This window comes from Pipra filicauda, unplaced genomic scaffold (assembly GCF_003945595.2).
Source record: "Pipra filicauda isolate LSUMZ 115617 unplaced genomic scaffold, ASM394559v2 scaffold321_size1097455_pilon, whole genome shotgun sequence".
Classification (NCBI taxonomy): domain Eukaryota; kingdom Metazoa; phylum Chordata; class Aves; order Passeriformes; family Pipridae; genus Pipra; species Pipra filicauda.
The window spans coordinates 679,965-696,533 of NW_024104445.1; the positions used below are offsets into that span (position 1 = coordinate 679,965).

General features: G+C 54.0%; 1 protein-coding gene across 1 annotated transcript in view; it reads left to right on the forward strand.

Moving 5' to 3' along the window:
* The window catches only part of LOC113998335 (collagen alpha-1(I) chain-like), an 87,356-nt gene continuing 70,787 nt past the window's right edge, over positions 1–16,569 (forward strand). Inside the window, exon 1 of the mRNA XM_027740984.2 lies at positions 1–97. Coding sequence (XP_027596785.2) covers positions 1–97 — 97 coding nt within the window. The remainder of the gene's footprint in view (positions 98–16,569) is intronic.

Here is a 16,569-nt window from a genome sequence, read left to right on the forward strand (position 1 = left end):
ATGCTCGGCGGGGCGCTGGCGCTGGCGCTGCTCTGTGCCCTGCCCCTGTGCCCGGCGGGGCTGGAGCCCCCCGAGACGGGCTCCGGGCTGGACACAGGTACGAGCGGCGGCGGGGCGGGATGGGGGAGTCCGGGGAGCTGCGGGGGCGTCCCGGGCCGGGGGGACATCCCATCCCCGCTGGGATGCACCGAGAGCCCGGGCACCGGGAGCGGGGAGAGGGGGGTGAGCGGCCGGGACCCCTCGGCGGTGGCCGCGGCTCTGCAGGGATGCGGTTCCCGGGGATGGGGGTGCTGGGGGTGCATCCGGGCCGTGCTCTGGGATTCCCGGCTTTCCTGAGATTCCGTGGGGTAAACGTGACCCAGCCCAGGTCCTGCCCAGCCCTCGCACCGTGGCAGCGCCCTCCCCAGCCTCGCCACCGTCGCGGTGGGAGGTGTTTGCAGACGGACACCCCAAAAGGGAGTTTCCCTGGTCTCCACCCCACATCTGCCCTGGGGGCAGAAAGGCTTCCCCCAGTGCGAGGGGCTGCTGGGGGGTACTGGGGGTGCTGGGGGGGTAGGAAGGGTAGGACTGTCTTTGGGGGTGTCACTGTGGCACGAGGGTCCCGCTGGCACAGCCATCCCTGGAGCGGGGCTGGGTCCCTCTCCCTGCGGGTGCCGGGATTGCTGGGATTTGTGTGTGGCTTCTTGGATGCCTAAAATCATGGAATCATGGAATGGTTTGAATTGGAAGGGATCTTAAAGCTCATCCAGTCTCGCCCCCTGCCATGGGCAGGGACACCTTCCACCAGCCCAGGTTGCTCCAAGCCCCGTCCAACCTGGCCTTGGACACTTCCAGGGATCCAGGGGCAGCCACAGCTTCTCTGGGCAACCTGTGCCAGGGCCTCCCCACCCTCACATTTGACTGAACATCATCCAGGGGTGTGGATTTACTCTTTGGTCACTGCTGCTCTGGCTGGGGAAGATCCTGAGCTCAGGAATGTTTTCAGGTTTTATCATAGATCCAACTGGTGCGTGGGGCAGAGCCCTCCAAAAGTTCGGGTTTCTCAGGCTTTGGCCTAAAACAAGACACTTCTTTGGTGCTGAGGCTCCTGCTCTCCAGCCAATCCCTACTGATGGAGCAGTTCTGCTCCAAGGAAAGCTTGTGTAGCATAGATCCAAGAAATATCCTCGAGGACCTCGACGGGGAGCGAGGGGCAGCCACTGCAGAGCTTGGCTGGCCTTCCTGACCTCGGAGCTGGGATTGGCTTCCTGAGCCAGAGCAGGGACCTGCGGCCCTCCCAGGGCTGGCTGGGGGCTTTGTGCACTGATCCCGAGTCCAGTGGGGAATACTGAGGTGTGGAGGGAGTGCCAGAGCAGAGCAGCTCCTCACTGGAGCTGGGACTTGATGTTCAAAGCTGGTGAGACCTTGCTGAGGTTCCACATTCCCTTCACTCCACGCAAAGGGGACACGGCCTCTGGCAGCTGTGACACTTTAGGGTTGGGAGGAAATTAGGATCCATTTCTTAGATGGATTCATTAGGAAATAAGGATCCCTGTCTTTCCTCACTCCAGCTCAGGCAGGATACGGATATTTCTTGATGCCTCTTGGTTCTCTGCTTGGGTTGGGGCAGCCAGCACTCGGTATTCCTGAAGCATCCCTGTCATGGAGGTGGCACCATCCCCTCCCTGGAGTCCAGGTGGAAGGGTGGTTTGCATGGATGGTCCTTGGGAGAGGTCAGAGTCTGAGTACCTGAGCCCAGCTGGGGCTTTGGGCTGTAAAAGAAGGAGTTTAATCCATCTGGGAGAGAAACTGGGCTGAGGCCATTTGTTGTGTTTGTAGCCATCACCAAAAGGACACTCCCTGAGGGGCTCAGGAGGGCTCAGGGTGCCAGAAATGGGTGGGAAGAGACTCCAGTGTGCTGGGAATGGGGATGCCTGGTGTCCTGTCCCCTGGGAGCACTGTTCCCCAGGAGCACAGCTATGCTCTTTGAGGAAACAGTGCTTGCACTGGATCAAATCTATCCCTTGAGCTCTAACCCACGTTACCTGGAGCAGCAGGTCGGCCTGGGGATGGTGGAGAGGTTGATTTTCAAGGGAGCAATTCTTGCACCTCTTTTTTGTGATTTTCTAGGATCCCAGAATGGTTTGGGTTGAAAGGGACCTTAAAGCCCATCCAGTCCCACCCCCTGCCATGGGCAGGGACACCTTCCACCAGCCCAGGTTGCTCCAAGCCCCGTCCAACCTGGCCTTGGACACTCCCAGGGATCCAGGGGCAGCCACAGCTTCTCTGGGTAACCTGTGCCAGGGCCTCACCACCCTCACAGCCAAGAATTCCTTCCCAGTATCCCATCTAACCCTGCCCTCTGGCAGTGGGAAGCCATTCCCTGTGTCCTGTCCCTCCATCCCTTGTCCCCAGTCCCTCTCCAGCTCTCCTGGAGCCCCTTTGGGCACTGGAAGGGGCTCTCAGGTCTCCCTGGATCCTTCCCTTCTCCAGGTGAGCACTCCCAGCTCTCCCAGCCTGGCTCCAGAGCAGAGGGGCTCCAGCCCTTGGAGCATCTTTGTGGTCTCCTCTTGTTCTTTTTATTCTGGGAGCTGCAACAGTTCCTGAGTGAGGCCCCTGCAGTGCTGTGGGTCCGTGATGGGGAGGGAAAGGTGGCATTGGCAGATCTTTGCTGGATTTGGGATGTTCTGGGGCTGCCTCTGAGCATCCCCCTCTAAGCCCTCAGTGCCCAGACGTGCCAACACCAGCGGGCACAACGTGAGGGTGTGCAGGGCTTTGCTGAGCTCACCCCCCCACTCAGAGATGCTGCGTTTGGGGAGGAGGAGAAAGTGGGAAAACTCCTCAGTCCGGTGGCTCTGGGAGCTGCTTTTCCCTCCTGAAGTGCCATAAATAAAAATTGCAACCCTGCCCTGCGAAACACAGAACTTCCCCAAACCACCCCAGGAAAATCCTGCCTGGGAACGGGACCCAGAAATGAAAGCACACGAACAATTTGCCGTTAATTAAAGCTCAGAGTCGTCCAATTAGGATCTGCTTAATTAAGGGGCGCATCTGAAAACGAACCACTTGGCTCCTGCAGATGGGCACTTCTTGCTTGGGGGTGGGTGAAAATAGTCTTTCAGGAAATGATCCTGCTGGAGGCCTGGTGCTCTGAAATGTGGGAGCCAGAGCTGTGCAGCCAAGCCCCTCAAATCTGGGATGTTTGGGATCCATGTGCTTGTGTCGAGGATGTTTACATGGACCTGGTAAAATTACACTGAATCTCCTGCAAACATGGAAAATCAGATGTGAATTGTGATGTGTTTGTGCTGTGTGTGGGTGTCTGGTTGCATGTGTTTGATATATACTTATATATATAAATTATATACTTACATATAAATAAATATATATATTTATATATATATATTATTTTATATTATAGTATATATTATATTTTATATAATTCTATATATTCTATTCTATTATAGTATTAGATTATTATATGTATAAATATATACAAATTATATATATAAATATATATCTATTATATATATGTATAAATATATATTGTATACAGTATATATGATATATATTATATAAAAATATGTATTTTTATATAGAGAGAAATATATATTTTTATATATCTTGTTTGTGTCTGTGCCTATGTAAAGCTTCACAAAAGGATGATAACCTTAACCAGTTTCAAGTCATGGTTCTTAAAACTCCAGAAATACCAGGAATGGATTCCTCATGTCACCTCCATGTGACCTTCCCCTCTGGAGGGTCGTGGAGTCCTCAAGTAGGCAGTTATATGGGATTATTAATTTTTTCCCCCTGACAAGACCCTAAATTGTGCATTTAAAGAGGCACAAATGCAGGGGTCGCTGCCTCTACCCCCATCACCCAGAGCATCTGTGACCTGCCCTGGGAGGGCAGAGCAGGAGGGACTGAACTTTTGGGGCTCTCAGGAGTTGTGAGAACCCCAGACAGACCCCACGAGGGTATTTTGACAGTGCAGCTTTTATCCCCAGGGTCCTCTGTGGGCTCCTCTCCAAGGATTTGTGCACCAGAGGGTGGAGGGAAGAGCCCACCTGGGCTGTTCTTCGACTCCATTTGAAGAACCCCTTTATCTGAAACCTGAATTTCCTGAGAATCCATTTCCAGGGTTACCTGCTGGATGAAAAAGAGCCCTTTTCCACCCTAGAATCCTCCAGTCCTTTTGTCCAGGAATCATTGCTGCTTTCCCTCAGACAAAGGCACGAAAACACTTGATAATTTGGGGTTGTTTGGTTGTTCCCCCCTTGCACTGAACTGGGGGCAGGGGGTGCCTCTGGCTTGGGTGCTTTGGGAACCCAACCTGGAAGTGGCTCCAGTTTCCTGTGGAGGAGAAGGCCCTGCCCCTGAGGTGACACTGCCTTCAGGAGTGGCACGAGGGGGACATTTTCATTTCCTTCCCAAGGTGATGGGAGACACCTGACACTTATGGTAAAGCCATGAGGGATGGGGACATGGGGACACTGGGTAACGGGGGCACTGGGGAACAGGGACACTGGTGGGACTGGTTCATACCCAGAGCTGGCACCACTCCAGGGTGCCATGTCCAGCTGCCTTCTGCTGTGCTGCTTAACTTTGCCAAACTCGAGCTGTTTGGCTTGAACAGTCTCTCTGTTACACGTCTGTCCCATGCTGAATTATTTGAAAACTTCCAGCCCAAACTGCCCAGCCATTCCCAGGATCCCCAGCCATTCCCAGGATCCCCAGCCATTCCCAGGATCCTTGTCTTCAGCACGGATTGGTATTTCTGGAAGCTGAACTTTGGCAGCATCCCCACGAGACCCTTCCAGATTAGACCGAGTTGTAAAATCTTACACTTTTTTCAGCAAGACCCTTCCAGATTAGACCAAGTTATAAAGTCTTATGCCTTTTTTTCAGCAAGTTATAAAATTCTAAACTTTTCCACAGGCCTCATTTCCTAAAACCTCCCTCTCCCTCTGGATCCAGGTGTGGATCCTGCCCTGAGGCAGCTCCAGCATTCCCAGCCCGTATCCCCTTTTGTGCCACCACGGAGCACAAAAGGATGCTAGTGCTGCTTCCACTCTATTTTTTTCTGTGTTAGTAGGTGGGAATCATCCCATTTAAATTCTGGGAAAGGTTTTCAAGGGTGAGTAAGTGCTGTTCCTTAGGGGGAGATTTTCTAGAGGAGAAGCATAATGGATAAGCCACATGCTGCAGGTTTGTGATCAGATCAGCTTACCAGGAGCTGAGCCAGCGGATACAAGCATCATTCCCATGGAAAAATGGACACCCTGAGCATGTGCTCTTAGACCTAAAGCAGAGCCTGCCCTTGCTGAAGCACTGACAGGACCCTCCAGCTCCCAGCACTCAAGCCCAAGCTAAGCCAGGCTTGTTTTAGGTTTGCCTCCAGCAAGGTGAAAGATTCCAGGGGCAGACAGAGGGTTTGGTGGGAGAAGCAGCTCAGAGTGGCTGCCCACACCCCCTTCCTTGGGCAGGCTCCCAAAAAGCTCCTAATTTCTTGCAGGAGGAGCCACCATCTGCTCCTGGTTGAGGTCCTGGCCGTGGGGGCTGACGTAACGTCGTTCCACCCTCGGCTGAGGAAGCTGGAGCTCGCTGTGTATGTTCAGAGTGTGAGAGATATATATAAATATACATATATATATATATATGCCAGGAATCTTGGCTCTCCCAGCCCTGCAGTCAGTGCAGGGCCAGGGGGGTGGCACTGCCTGTGTGGGCAAGGGGTGCTGGCTATGGGAGCACTGGCAGGAGCTGGGAATGGCTCAGCTCCGAGGAGAGGAGCCCATTCCTGGACACTGTGGTGTATGGGGTCATTTGCTCCTCAGGGGGTTGGTTTGGGGCTTGTTTGGGAAGGAAAGGTTGGGAGCCCTTGGTGGATATCAATGGATTTTTGGGTGCTGGGCTCAGCCCTGGTGGCCCTGGCTGGGTGCAGGCTCAGGGCTGGGCTCCACAGGGAGGGAGGGAGGATCCCTCCTCCACAGGGATGCTCTGGCATGGGGAGGGTTTGCTGCTGTTGCAGCTCTTGCCCAGGCAGGTGGGCAAAGGGGCAAAGGGGCTCTCCCTGCTCCTGCCTGCCAGCCCTGGCAGCGTGTTGGGGGACAGATGCAGACACAGAAATTCCTTCCCCTAAAAATTCATTTCCTTCCCCTAAAAAGAGAGCAGATGGATGTTCACCCAACCTACCTCCCATAGAAAGATTTTTATTTTTTTTTGTGCTTTTCTCCCTATTTTTAGCCAAACCAGGCTGGCCAGGCTGGCTCTGTCCCCTTCCTTGCCATCACTCTGAGTGTGGGAGAGCTCAGGGGGAAGCTCAGCATCCCTGGCCCTGGGGCTGCTCCGTGGGGTGGAGCAGCAGGGTGGGACCCGGTGCTACCCTGGGCTCTGCTTTCCTTTGGGATAAGTCAGGGATTCTGGCAGAGGGAAGTGCTTCCTGATTGCCAGCTGGTGGCAGAGGGATTCCTTGCCCCACTGTTCCTTCATTGTGCACGGGCTTCGTTCAACCTGTGACGCTGAAAAGCTTTGCTCTCTTCTGGTCGTCAATTAAGAAAAAAAAAAACCTCTTGAAGACTTAAGCGCCCTCCTCCCCTGCCTTTCCCCGCTCCAAGAACTCGGGAGAGCAACAAAGTGACAAAAATCAGCTTCTGTTTAGGGCACATCAACCTTGACGGCGGGTCTCTGCCCACGATGACGGTAATTAGTGCAGCACTAATTGCCCACGTGGAGCTTTGCCTCTGCCCGGGTCCCTCCCGGCAGGGGAATTCCTGCGGGGGTTAAAGGGCACCTCAGGTCACAGCCAGCTGATCCTGCTGCTGCTGGGGACCAGGGTGCCCTGGGACCCGGCTGTGGGTGCTGGGGGGGTGATGGGAGGTGGGTGGCAGGGGGGAGGGACAGGCTGGGATGGAGGGATGCAGCAGGACAGAGGGACATGTCAAGATGGAGGGACACAGCAGGACAGAGGGACACAACAGGACAGAGGGACACAACAGACCAGAAGGACTTGTCAGGATGGAAGGACACAACGGGCTGGAAGGACATGCCAGGATGGAGGGACGCAGTGGGACAAAGGGATGCAGTGGGACAGAGGGACACAACAGGACAGAAAGATACGTCAGGACAGAGGGACACAACAGGCCAGAAGGACGTGTCAGGATGGAAGGACACATCAGCCCCTCCCCCTGTGGCCACAAGTGTCTTTGTCTCCTCAGCTTGGCCACGGTGACTGTGCAGAAGCTGCAGTGGCTCCAGGGCAAGGAGAGCCAGGCTTGGCTGTGCTGGGTTGGATTTCTTCTCCCTGATTTCCTCTCCCCTCTTCTCCCTGCCCCTGGTGCCTGGAGGGGGCAGGGACACCTGAGGTGCCAGGATGGCTCTCTGGGTGGCTGCAGGGTGTTGGAACCCGGGGTGCTCAGCAGCCTGACCCCCAGCAAACCAAATCCCAGGACCGTGGGACGACCCAGGTTGGGAGGACCCTCAGGAGATCATCTGGTCCAAGCTCTGTGGGGGAGGGAGCCCAGAGGAGATGGTGCAGCACCCTGTCCACTGTGTCCTGAACACCTCCAGCCACGGGGAGTCCACCCCGTCCCTGGGGAGGTTCTGAGACTGATTGTTCTCCCCAAAAGAATTCCTGCTTGCATCACTGGCCCAGGTTGCTCCAAGCCCCATCCAGCCTGGCCTTGGACACTTCCAGGGATCCAGGGGCAGCCACAGCTTCTCTGGGCAACCTGTGCCAGGGCCTCCCCACCCTCCCAGGGAAGAATTCCTTCCCAATATCCCATCTAAACTCATCCCCTTGATGAGGGTGGGCAACACATCCCCTGTAGGGAAGGGCCAAACCTCCTGTAGCTCGTGTAGCTCCCACAGCTTCCTGGCCCCACTTTGGGGAGTTCCTGTGGGTGCTTTTCCCAGAGCCTGGACATTTTCCCTCAATGGCACAGGAACATTCCTGCCACCATAAAAAGGGTTGGCAGGAGCTGCTGCTGCCAAGAGCAGAGTCATGGGGTGAGGCTGAATCCCATTCCCATGGAGGATCAGCCCATTCCCAGGGTGGTGGGAATCTCTGTGTCCATGTAGCCTTTTTTCCTTCTCTAAGGAGCCCCATAATCTGCATTTATGTTCTCTTGAGAGCTCTGTTTGGCAGTGGGAACCCAGCACTAGGGATGGGACCTCAGTTCATGCCCTTCTGAACCTGCTGCAGGGAAATTGGGCACAGCTCAAACAGATTTAGCCCAAGGAAAAGCACTTGATTTTTGTTGCTTTCACCAGTCTGAATGAAGTCATTTTTTAAAAATTATTTTTGGTCTTTTTAAATCATCCAAATAGCAGTTTCTATTTTCTTAAAGGGGGGGGGGGGGGGGGAAAGTGTAGGAAGGTGATTAACTTTTATGTGTTGGAAGCTGCCTGCCCTCCTGACTGGCACTACCAGAGATCCACCTCCCCACTCCCAGATGTATCCTAAAGTGGAGACGTTGAGATAAGGCATAAAATATTTCCATGGGCACTTGGAGAAATAGGAGAAGGAGGGAGGTAATAGATGGCAGAGGCATCTTAAAGCACTTCAGTCCCAAACTCATCCATGTGCAGGGATAATCCCTTCTGCTGCTCTGCAGGGAGGAGGATGCAGCTGATGCTCCTCCCCAGAGCTGGCAGGGAAAACCTGGAGAGGGTGGGGGGAAAGCAGGGAAGGGCCTGGGATCTTCCACACTGGATGGTTTGGATGGGATAAGCCCAGCATCCCTGGTTATTTCATTTTTTGGGGATGGGGAAAGGTCTGGTTGCTGGATACCCAAAGGCCTGGCTTGGAGAGAGGATGGAATGGGGTTGGAATGGGATGATCTTTAAGGTTCCTTCCAATCAAAACCATGTTTAGGGTTCCTTCCAACCCAAACCATGTTTAGGGTTCCTTCCAACCCAAACCATGCTGGGATTCTGTGATCCCATGGCTGGGGACGAGCCAAGGACCAGCAGAGCTCTTCCCTTTGAGGGGCTCCATAAATGTCAGTGCAACAGCCAACCTCGTGTGGGCGATTCCTGGGACCTGGAACATCCCTTCCAAGTGTCCCTCTGCAGCTGGGACCAAGCTGGGCAGCAGTGGGATGGGGTGGCTGTGGCACAGAGCAGGGCTGTGACTCCCCGATTTTTGGCCCTGGGGTTTTTTGGTTGTTTCTCTGCCCGTGGTTTCCAGGGGTGGATGCCAGGCAGACACCTTCCCTCCTCCTGCAGGGATCCGAGCTGGGATCTGAGCTGGGATCTCTGCAAGACAAAACACAGCCAGGCAGTCAGTTCTGTTCCACCAGCTCCTCTCTTTCTGGTTTGTTTTTTTTTTTTTACATTTTTTAGCCTGCTAGACATGATGTTTGAAAGAAGGGCTGATATTTTGCCAGCTTGCTCTGTCTTACACTTCAGCATTCCCTCTCTCCCAGCCCTGGCACTGCCAGGTTTGTGCCACTGCAGTTTGAGCAGGGAGCTCTGGAGTCCAGGGGAGAACTGCAGGAGGTGGAGGGCTTGGAGCAGATCCCACCAGCTGTGGAAAACTGCTGGGCTGCAGGTCAGGAGCTGAGGGGGACAGGACTTGTCCCTGGAAGGTGTAAATCAGAAGAGATGGAAGAAATCTCAGGTGTGAAAATCGGAGAGGAGTAAGGAGAATTTATTGGGATATTCTCTCTGTGGGACTCAGAGCTGATGTGTCTGGGGGCATGGGAGAGCTGGGGGGGTTCACCTGGAGAAGGGAAGGCTTTGGGGAGACCTTGGAGCCCCTTCCAGTGCCCACAGGGGCTCCAGGAGAGCTGGAGAGGGACTTTGGACAAGGAATGGAAGGACAGGACGAGTGGAATGGCTTCCCACTGCCAGAGGGCAGGGTTAGATGGGATACTGGGAAGAAGCTTTTTATTAGGAGGGTGATAAAACACTGGCCCAGGTTGCCCAGAGAAGCTGTGGCTGCCCCTGGATCCCTGGGAGTGTCCAAGGCCAGGTTGGACGGGGCTTGGAGCAACCTGGGCTGGTGGAAGGTGTCCCTGCCCATGGCAGGGGGTGGAGCTGGATGATCTTTAAGGCCCCTTCCAACCCAAACCAGTCTGTCATTCCATGATTTCTATCCCTCTATTATCAATAAAGTGTGTTTATATTGAGCATTACGAGTACATGTGACAGGTTGTGGCTGTTCAGAGTGAAAGACATACATTTTATTATTATTTTTCCTGCTTTCCTGCTGCTGAGCCTTTGTTCCTAAGCCACATTTTCCATGGCAGCTTCCTCTGGGAGTGGGAAATGCTTGATTAAAGAGGCAGGTTAAACGAGTTGCCATCCAACAAAGGCATCTGTGCCCGGGAGTGAAACCTTTCCTTTGACAGAGCTGCGTTATTAATGGTTTTTTGAAGTCCTTGAATGGATCAATTAAGCAGCTGGGGTTTGCCTGTGGAAATGCTGGGCTTTGTTTTGGCAGGGGGGGGATGTCGCGGGGCTGAGTGAGATGTTCTGTAATGAGAGCCATTAAAAGGTCATTAGCGATGCGCGGGGGTTTGGAAGGCAGCGCTCGCTTTCTGGCAGCGAGTTTTGTGTGAGCAGATTGTTAAACAACTCCTGGGCTTGCTTCCCTTCCCTTCCCTTCCCTTCCCTTCCCAAACCTTCCCTTCCCAAACCTTCCCTTCCCTTCCCTTCCCTTCCCAAACCTTCCCTCCCTTCCCTTCCATTCCCAAACCTTCCCAAAAACGTTCCTTCCCAAACCTTCCCTTCCCTTCCCTTCCCTTCCCAAACCTTCCCTTCCCTTCCCTTCCCTTCCCTTCCCTTCCCTTCCCAAACCTTCCCCCTTCCCAGACCTTCCCTTCCCTTCCCAACCTTCCCTTCCCAAACCTCCCCTCCCCTCCCCTCCCCTCCCCTGGCAGCACCTGTGCTGCTCCCCCCTCTCACAGGTTAAGCCCTTTAAGCTTCTAAACTCACTTTGAGCAAAATCCTCTTTAGTGGCTCCTTGTGAAGCAGAGCTCAGGGGAGGCACTTCTCTGAATCCATATTAATAAGCTCATTTAGGAATGCCTGGCTCCTGCTTTTCCCCTCCCAACGAGTGGACTTTTGGGAAGCCCACACCTTCTGCAGTGGAAGTGTTGTTAATTTTCTTCCCCAGCTCTGCTGGTTTTCCCTGGAGGCTCCCCCATGAGCTCTACCCCCCCAGATGTTGGTTGTATGGATATTTTTTGAGTTTCAGTGGCTGGGAAGACTCAAAATCCAGATGAGGTGTTTTCCCTAAAGGGAAAGATGTTTTTCCAAATTCAGCCACAACTGTTGGTCTTAAAGTAGGGATTAAGCTGGAGATCTTCTTTGGCATATTCCCTGTAGGACACCAGACCACAGAATCATAGAATCCAGACTGGTTTGGTTGGAAGAGACCTTAAAACTCATCCAGTCCCACCCCCTGCCACGGGCAGGGACACCTTCCACTAGCCCAGGTTGCTCCAAGCCCCGTCCAACCTGGCCTTGGACACTTCCAGGGATCCAGGGGCAGCCACAGCTTCTCTGGGCAACCTGTGCCAGATCACAGAGAGGGTTTTTTCTGGCTTGAAAATGCATAAAAAGGAGCAGATCCCACACCCAGTGACCAGTTTGTTACCTTTTTTTGAATAATGATTGAGCAAAAGTGACCCAAAATTAACTGAAAGCAGCAGCAATGCTGTGCCTCACTCTTTGTCCCAGGCACACTTGCTTATAGGAGGCAGGGCTTGGATGTCATATTTTTGGTTCTTGTTGTTTAATGATTTAGATTTTGTATTTTTTCTCTCTAAAATACACAAGGTGGTCGTGGTTCTTGGCAGGTAGGGCGTGGCTGTGCTCCAGGAGCACTAACTGGTGTTACTGGTGTGGTTCCTCACTGCTCTCTGGAGGAGCTGGGCTGCTGAGAAATCAGATTTTCTGACTGTTGAGATACTGCAGGTCTGTTCAACATCCCCTGCACTGGCAGGAGGTGTGTCAGGAGGTGCAGGAGGTGTGTCAGAGAGATTGTCACAGGATAATTCACCTCGGAAGAGACTTCTGCAGAAGGTCCATCCTGATCCAGGCCTATGAAAGGGCCACCTGGAGATGGCAGCTCAGGGTGACTGTTTGTGGAAGCAGGAGGGGCACTTCCAAAGCTGTTCCTTTGTGTCTGGGCTCTTGTTTCTGGTTTGTGCAGTCTGGTTTTGTTTAACTTGGTCTCGAGCCTTGGGCAGGAGTGTCTGGGCTTACGTCAGAGGCTGCAGCTTTCCCCTGTCAAGGACAGAGGAGCCAACTGATACTCAGACTGGCAAAGGAGACAAGGCTGACACACTCCAGGAGGTCCCAGGGCAGGGAGGGAGCTCCAAGCCTTGTCAGTGTGGGAACTGCAACTCCCCACCCAGCATTTCGTTCTCACAGAGGAGGGAAGGAGGAAAGGGGGAACGCTGATCCTGAGCTGGGCAGCTGCAGCTCTCCAAGGCTTTAAAGTGATGCAGGAAGGAGAATCCCAGGCTGTCCCAGCATGGGGGGCTGCTCTGCCTTCCCCCAGCCCTTCCTTCCAGCCCAAAGACCCCCGTGCCTTGCAGCTTCCTGCCTCTCCTGAGCCAAACACGTGCGGACGTGACCGGGAATCCACCCGGGATGGTTTTACACTCACGGGCTGGTATTTCCTCAACCCCCCTCTCCCCCTGCACGGCCCCTGCTCCAAGCACAGAGCCAGGCATCACTGGTGACCTTGACCTCTGAACTTCTCCTCCCCTCCTCCCAAAACCTGGAGCATCTGGCAGGCACGTGCTGCTGGAGCTGCAGGGGTGACTCCAGGATCCAGTGTCCCACCCTCGCCCCTGTGGGACGTGATTGCCCCCGGTGTGGTGGCTGCAGGTGGGCAGACCCTGCCTCTAAAAGTGATCCCCAACCAGAGGGGTGACCCCAGCATCCCTCCTCCTTTCCCACTGCTCAGGGAACGTTTCCTCCAGGGAAAGGGTTCGGGGGTTGGAAGTTCGGCCGTCGCAGGGCAAGGAGTGATCTGGGATGACTCCAACCTGGGAAGAGTGGGCAGGATCTCCTCCTGGTTCCTGTGCACTCCTGGCTTCCAGCCCAGGAGCTCAACGGGAGCGCTTTTTAGGGGCCAATTTGAAGAGGAAACCATCTAGTTCTGGTTAATCCCTTCCTGAGGCCTCCAGCAGCCGTGATGTCACGTGGGATGAGCTTCAGACCAACACGAAGGCACCCAGATGTCTCATTCCCTGGCCAGGGTGTGCTCCTCTCCTCCCAGTGCAGGGGGAAGGGGAAAAGAGGTTCCCCCTCTTCTGTGGGTTGTTTTGGGGCTGTCTCAGCCATCCAGAGAGCCAGGAGGTCCCTGAGATGTTTCCCGTGGCCAAGGACAAGGGGCAGGTGGGAGCTTTGGGAAGGTTGGATCAGGATCTCAGCAATTCCTGCCAGCTGGGGGGGTCTCCCCGGGGCTGTTCCTCACCAGAACCTCTCTCTGGAGGTGTCCCTGTGGAGGGAGGAGATGTGTTTCTCTCTAGGGTGGTTCACTGCAGATGTGGTTGCCCTGGTCTTGCATCTCCAGGGCCAACCATGAGTTGGTGCTGCCATCAGAGCAGGTTTAGGGCTGGGCAGGAGTGGAAACCAGGACAGGCATTGCTGTGGGTTGTCCAGACCAACCTGGTCTTAAAGTTCTGGTTAAATGGAAGCTTCCATCAGGCCTGGGATGTGGTGGATGGACAATCCTGAGCCTGGAGATGGGCTGGATGGTTTTCTGGATGGGATAATAAACTCCTGGCTTGAAAAAAAAAGGGGAAAAAAATAATGAAGTTTTGAAAGGCTGACTAAAAATCACCTCTGAGCCTTTGCATTCAGCTTTTTGTGCTTGGACCATGAGCAATCAGGTTTCCCAAGCTTTTCTCTGTAGCTGTGAGGCTCAGGAAGTTTAATTAAGGGGAGGTTCAGGCTGTTAATGAGTCCAGCAGCTGGAGCATTAAGTCTTTGTCTGCAAAAGCAGATCTTGAAAGCAGCAGGTCCAAGACTCTCAATGGGCTCTGTGGTTTTTACCTTGGACTGGTCCTGGATGTTCAGTGCACAGGACACTGTCCATGTTGGAGGACATCAAATGCCCTCCAGAGAACTTCCTTTGGCTTGTCCCCAAAACAGAGGTGCCCTTTTGTGCAGCCCAGGACTGCTCTGCAGAGTAAAAACTGCATAGTGAGTGTGATGGTTGGGATGTTCCTCCTGAATGACTTCCTGAGCCTAAAGAAAACTTGTGTTAGAGGGTTCTTCCTGGTGTTTTAAGGCACACACAGAGCTCCCTGAGTGGTGGGATAACCCCTTCCCTCAATCCTGGCTGCAGCAGCACCATCCTGGCCCTGGGGTGCCCCTTCCCCAGGCTCAGCCTCCCCCGGGCTCTCTGCACCCAGCAAGGTGTGAGAACATGGACCCTGCTCCTTTTCACAGCCCACAGTTGCCTTTTCCCAGCTTTAATCTCCCTGAATGTATTTTTGCTTCATTTTTATATTCCTCCCGGGCTTTTAGTGGAATTCCTGTGGGGTTCAGGGTAGGGGGATGCTGGTTGGAAACAGAGTAAGGGCTGGAAGGAGCCGAGATAAACGGGCTGATAAAAGAGGCAGAGCCAGTGTGGGACTGTCCTCAGCCCCTTGTCCCTGCTCAGGTGGGGCTGGAGCCAGCCAGGAATGACCCACTCCTGTTAAGGACAACAGGCCTGGAGCAGCAGGAGAGGCTGAGGGAGCTGGGGGGGCTCAGCCTGGAGAAAAGGAGGCTCAGGGGGGACCTTCTGGCTCTGCAACCCCCTGACAGGAGGGGGGAGCTGGGGGGGGTCGGGCTCTGCTCCCAGGGAACAAGGGACAGGAGGAGAGGACACAGCCACAAGCTGCACCAAGGGAGGCTCAGGTTGGACATCAGGGATAATTTCTTCCTGGAAAGGGTGGTCAGGCCTTGGAAGGAGCTGCCCAGGGAGGTGGTGGAGTCCCCACCCCTGGAGGTGTCCATGGAATGACAGGATGTGGCATCAGTGCTCTGGGCTGGGGGACAAGGTGGGCACCAGGCACAGGTTGGACTCGATGGTCTTGGAGGTCTTTTCCAACCAAACCTCTGTGATTCTAAACTGGTTACTATTTTATTCCTTGCAGCCACAAAACCAGAGTGTGTTTTCCCTAATCTGGCTGATTTTCCCTCTCTGCTGCCAGAGGGCCTAACAGGCAGGAACCCTCAGCAGGGCCAGGGAGACTCAGGGCAACCTCCAGAGGAGCCAGAGACATTCCAAGAGCATCTTCCCAAAGCTTCCTGTGCTCAGAGCTCTGCCTGACGGGAGGGAGGAGCCGGGGTTGGATTGGGCTCTGCTCCCAGGGAACAAGGGACAGGAGGAGAGGAAACGGCCTCAAGTTACATCAGGAGAGGTTTAAATGGGATATTCAGGAAAATTTCTGCATGGAAAGGGTTTTCCAGCCCAGGGCAGTGGTGGATTCCCCATCCCTGGAAGGATTTAAAAGCCCTGTGGAAGTGGCACTTGGGGACGTGGGTTAGTGGTGGCCTTGGCAGTGCTGAGGGAATGGTTGGACCCTGTGACTTCAGAGGGCTTTTCCAACCTGAATAATTCCATGATTCCATGTTTACTGCAGGTTTCCAGGCCTGCCCCTATAGGAAGGGACAGGGATCAATGTTTCCCGCAGCATAAAGGGATGCGCGTTGCTCTGACTGGATAAATGAGGAGATTTTCCTGCTTAGCTCAAACCTAAAAGTGGGTTAAGCTTGTAGGAGAGAAGTTGCCTTGTTTCTGAAGCCTGGAACATCAACAGTTGCCATATCAAAGGCAGCCCCAGAGCTGCAGGCTCGAAGCACAGTGATCAGGGCATCACTGACACCTCTGGCTCGTGGTTGATGTTGTGAAATACAGGGATGCCCTGAATTTCTTGTCTTTGTAGCTCCTTCTGCAGCCAAGCAGAGCAAAGCCTCCTCTGTAGCTCCTCAGACCCAGCTGGAGTTTCTCTTTAGCATGATTGAGGGTTTGCTGTCAAACACCATCTAGACCTCGATCAGGACTGGAAATCCCGTCTCCTTCCCCTCGTTTCCTGCAGAAAAGGAACTGCTTGTGGCTCCCTCTTGGTAGGACAAGAGGGAATGGCCTCAGGTTGCAGCAGGGGAGGTTCAGGTTGGATATTAGGAAAGATTTCCTCACTGAAGGGGTGGTCAGGCACTGGCACAGCTGCCGAGGGCAGTGGTGGACTCACCATGCCCAGGGGGATTTAAAAGCCATGTAGATGTGGCACTTGGGGACATGGGTCAGTGCTGGCCTTGGCAGTGCTGGGGAATGGTTGAACTTGATGATCTTAGAAGTCTTTTCCAACCTAAATGTTTCCATGATTCTCCAGGAGGGATTGGCATCCACGGAGCTGCCCAGCACTGGCCAATCCCTTCTCCAGTGACATCCCAGCCCTTGTAGGCACCAAATCCATCCCCCCATGGAGCTGCAGGCGAATATTCTGTCTCACAGTCCCTCAAGGCAGTGATGACATGACGTTTGGGCAAGCTCTTGAACTACAGGAATCAAATATTTTAAGGAGAAGAGGTGTTTGACCTTAAGGCAGAGTCCTGGTCCCTGGGCTGTGG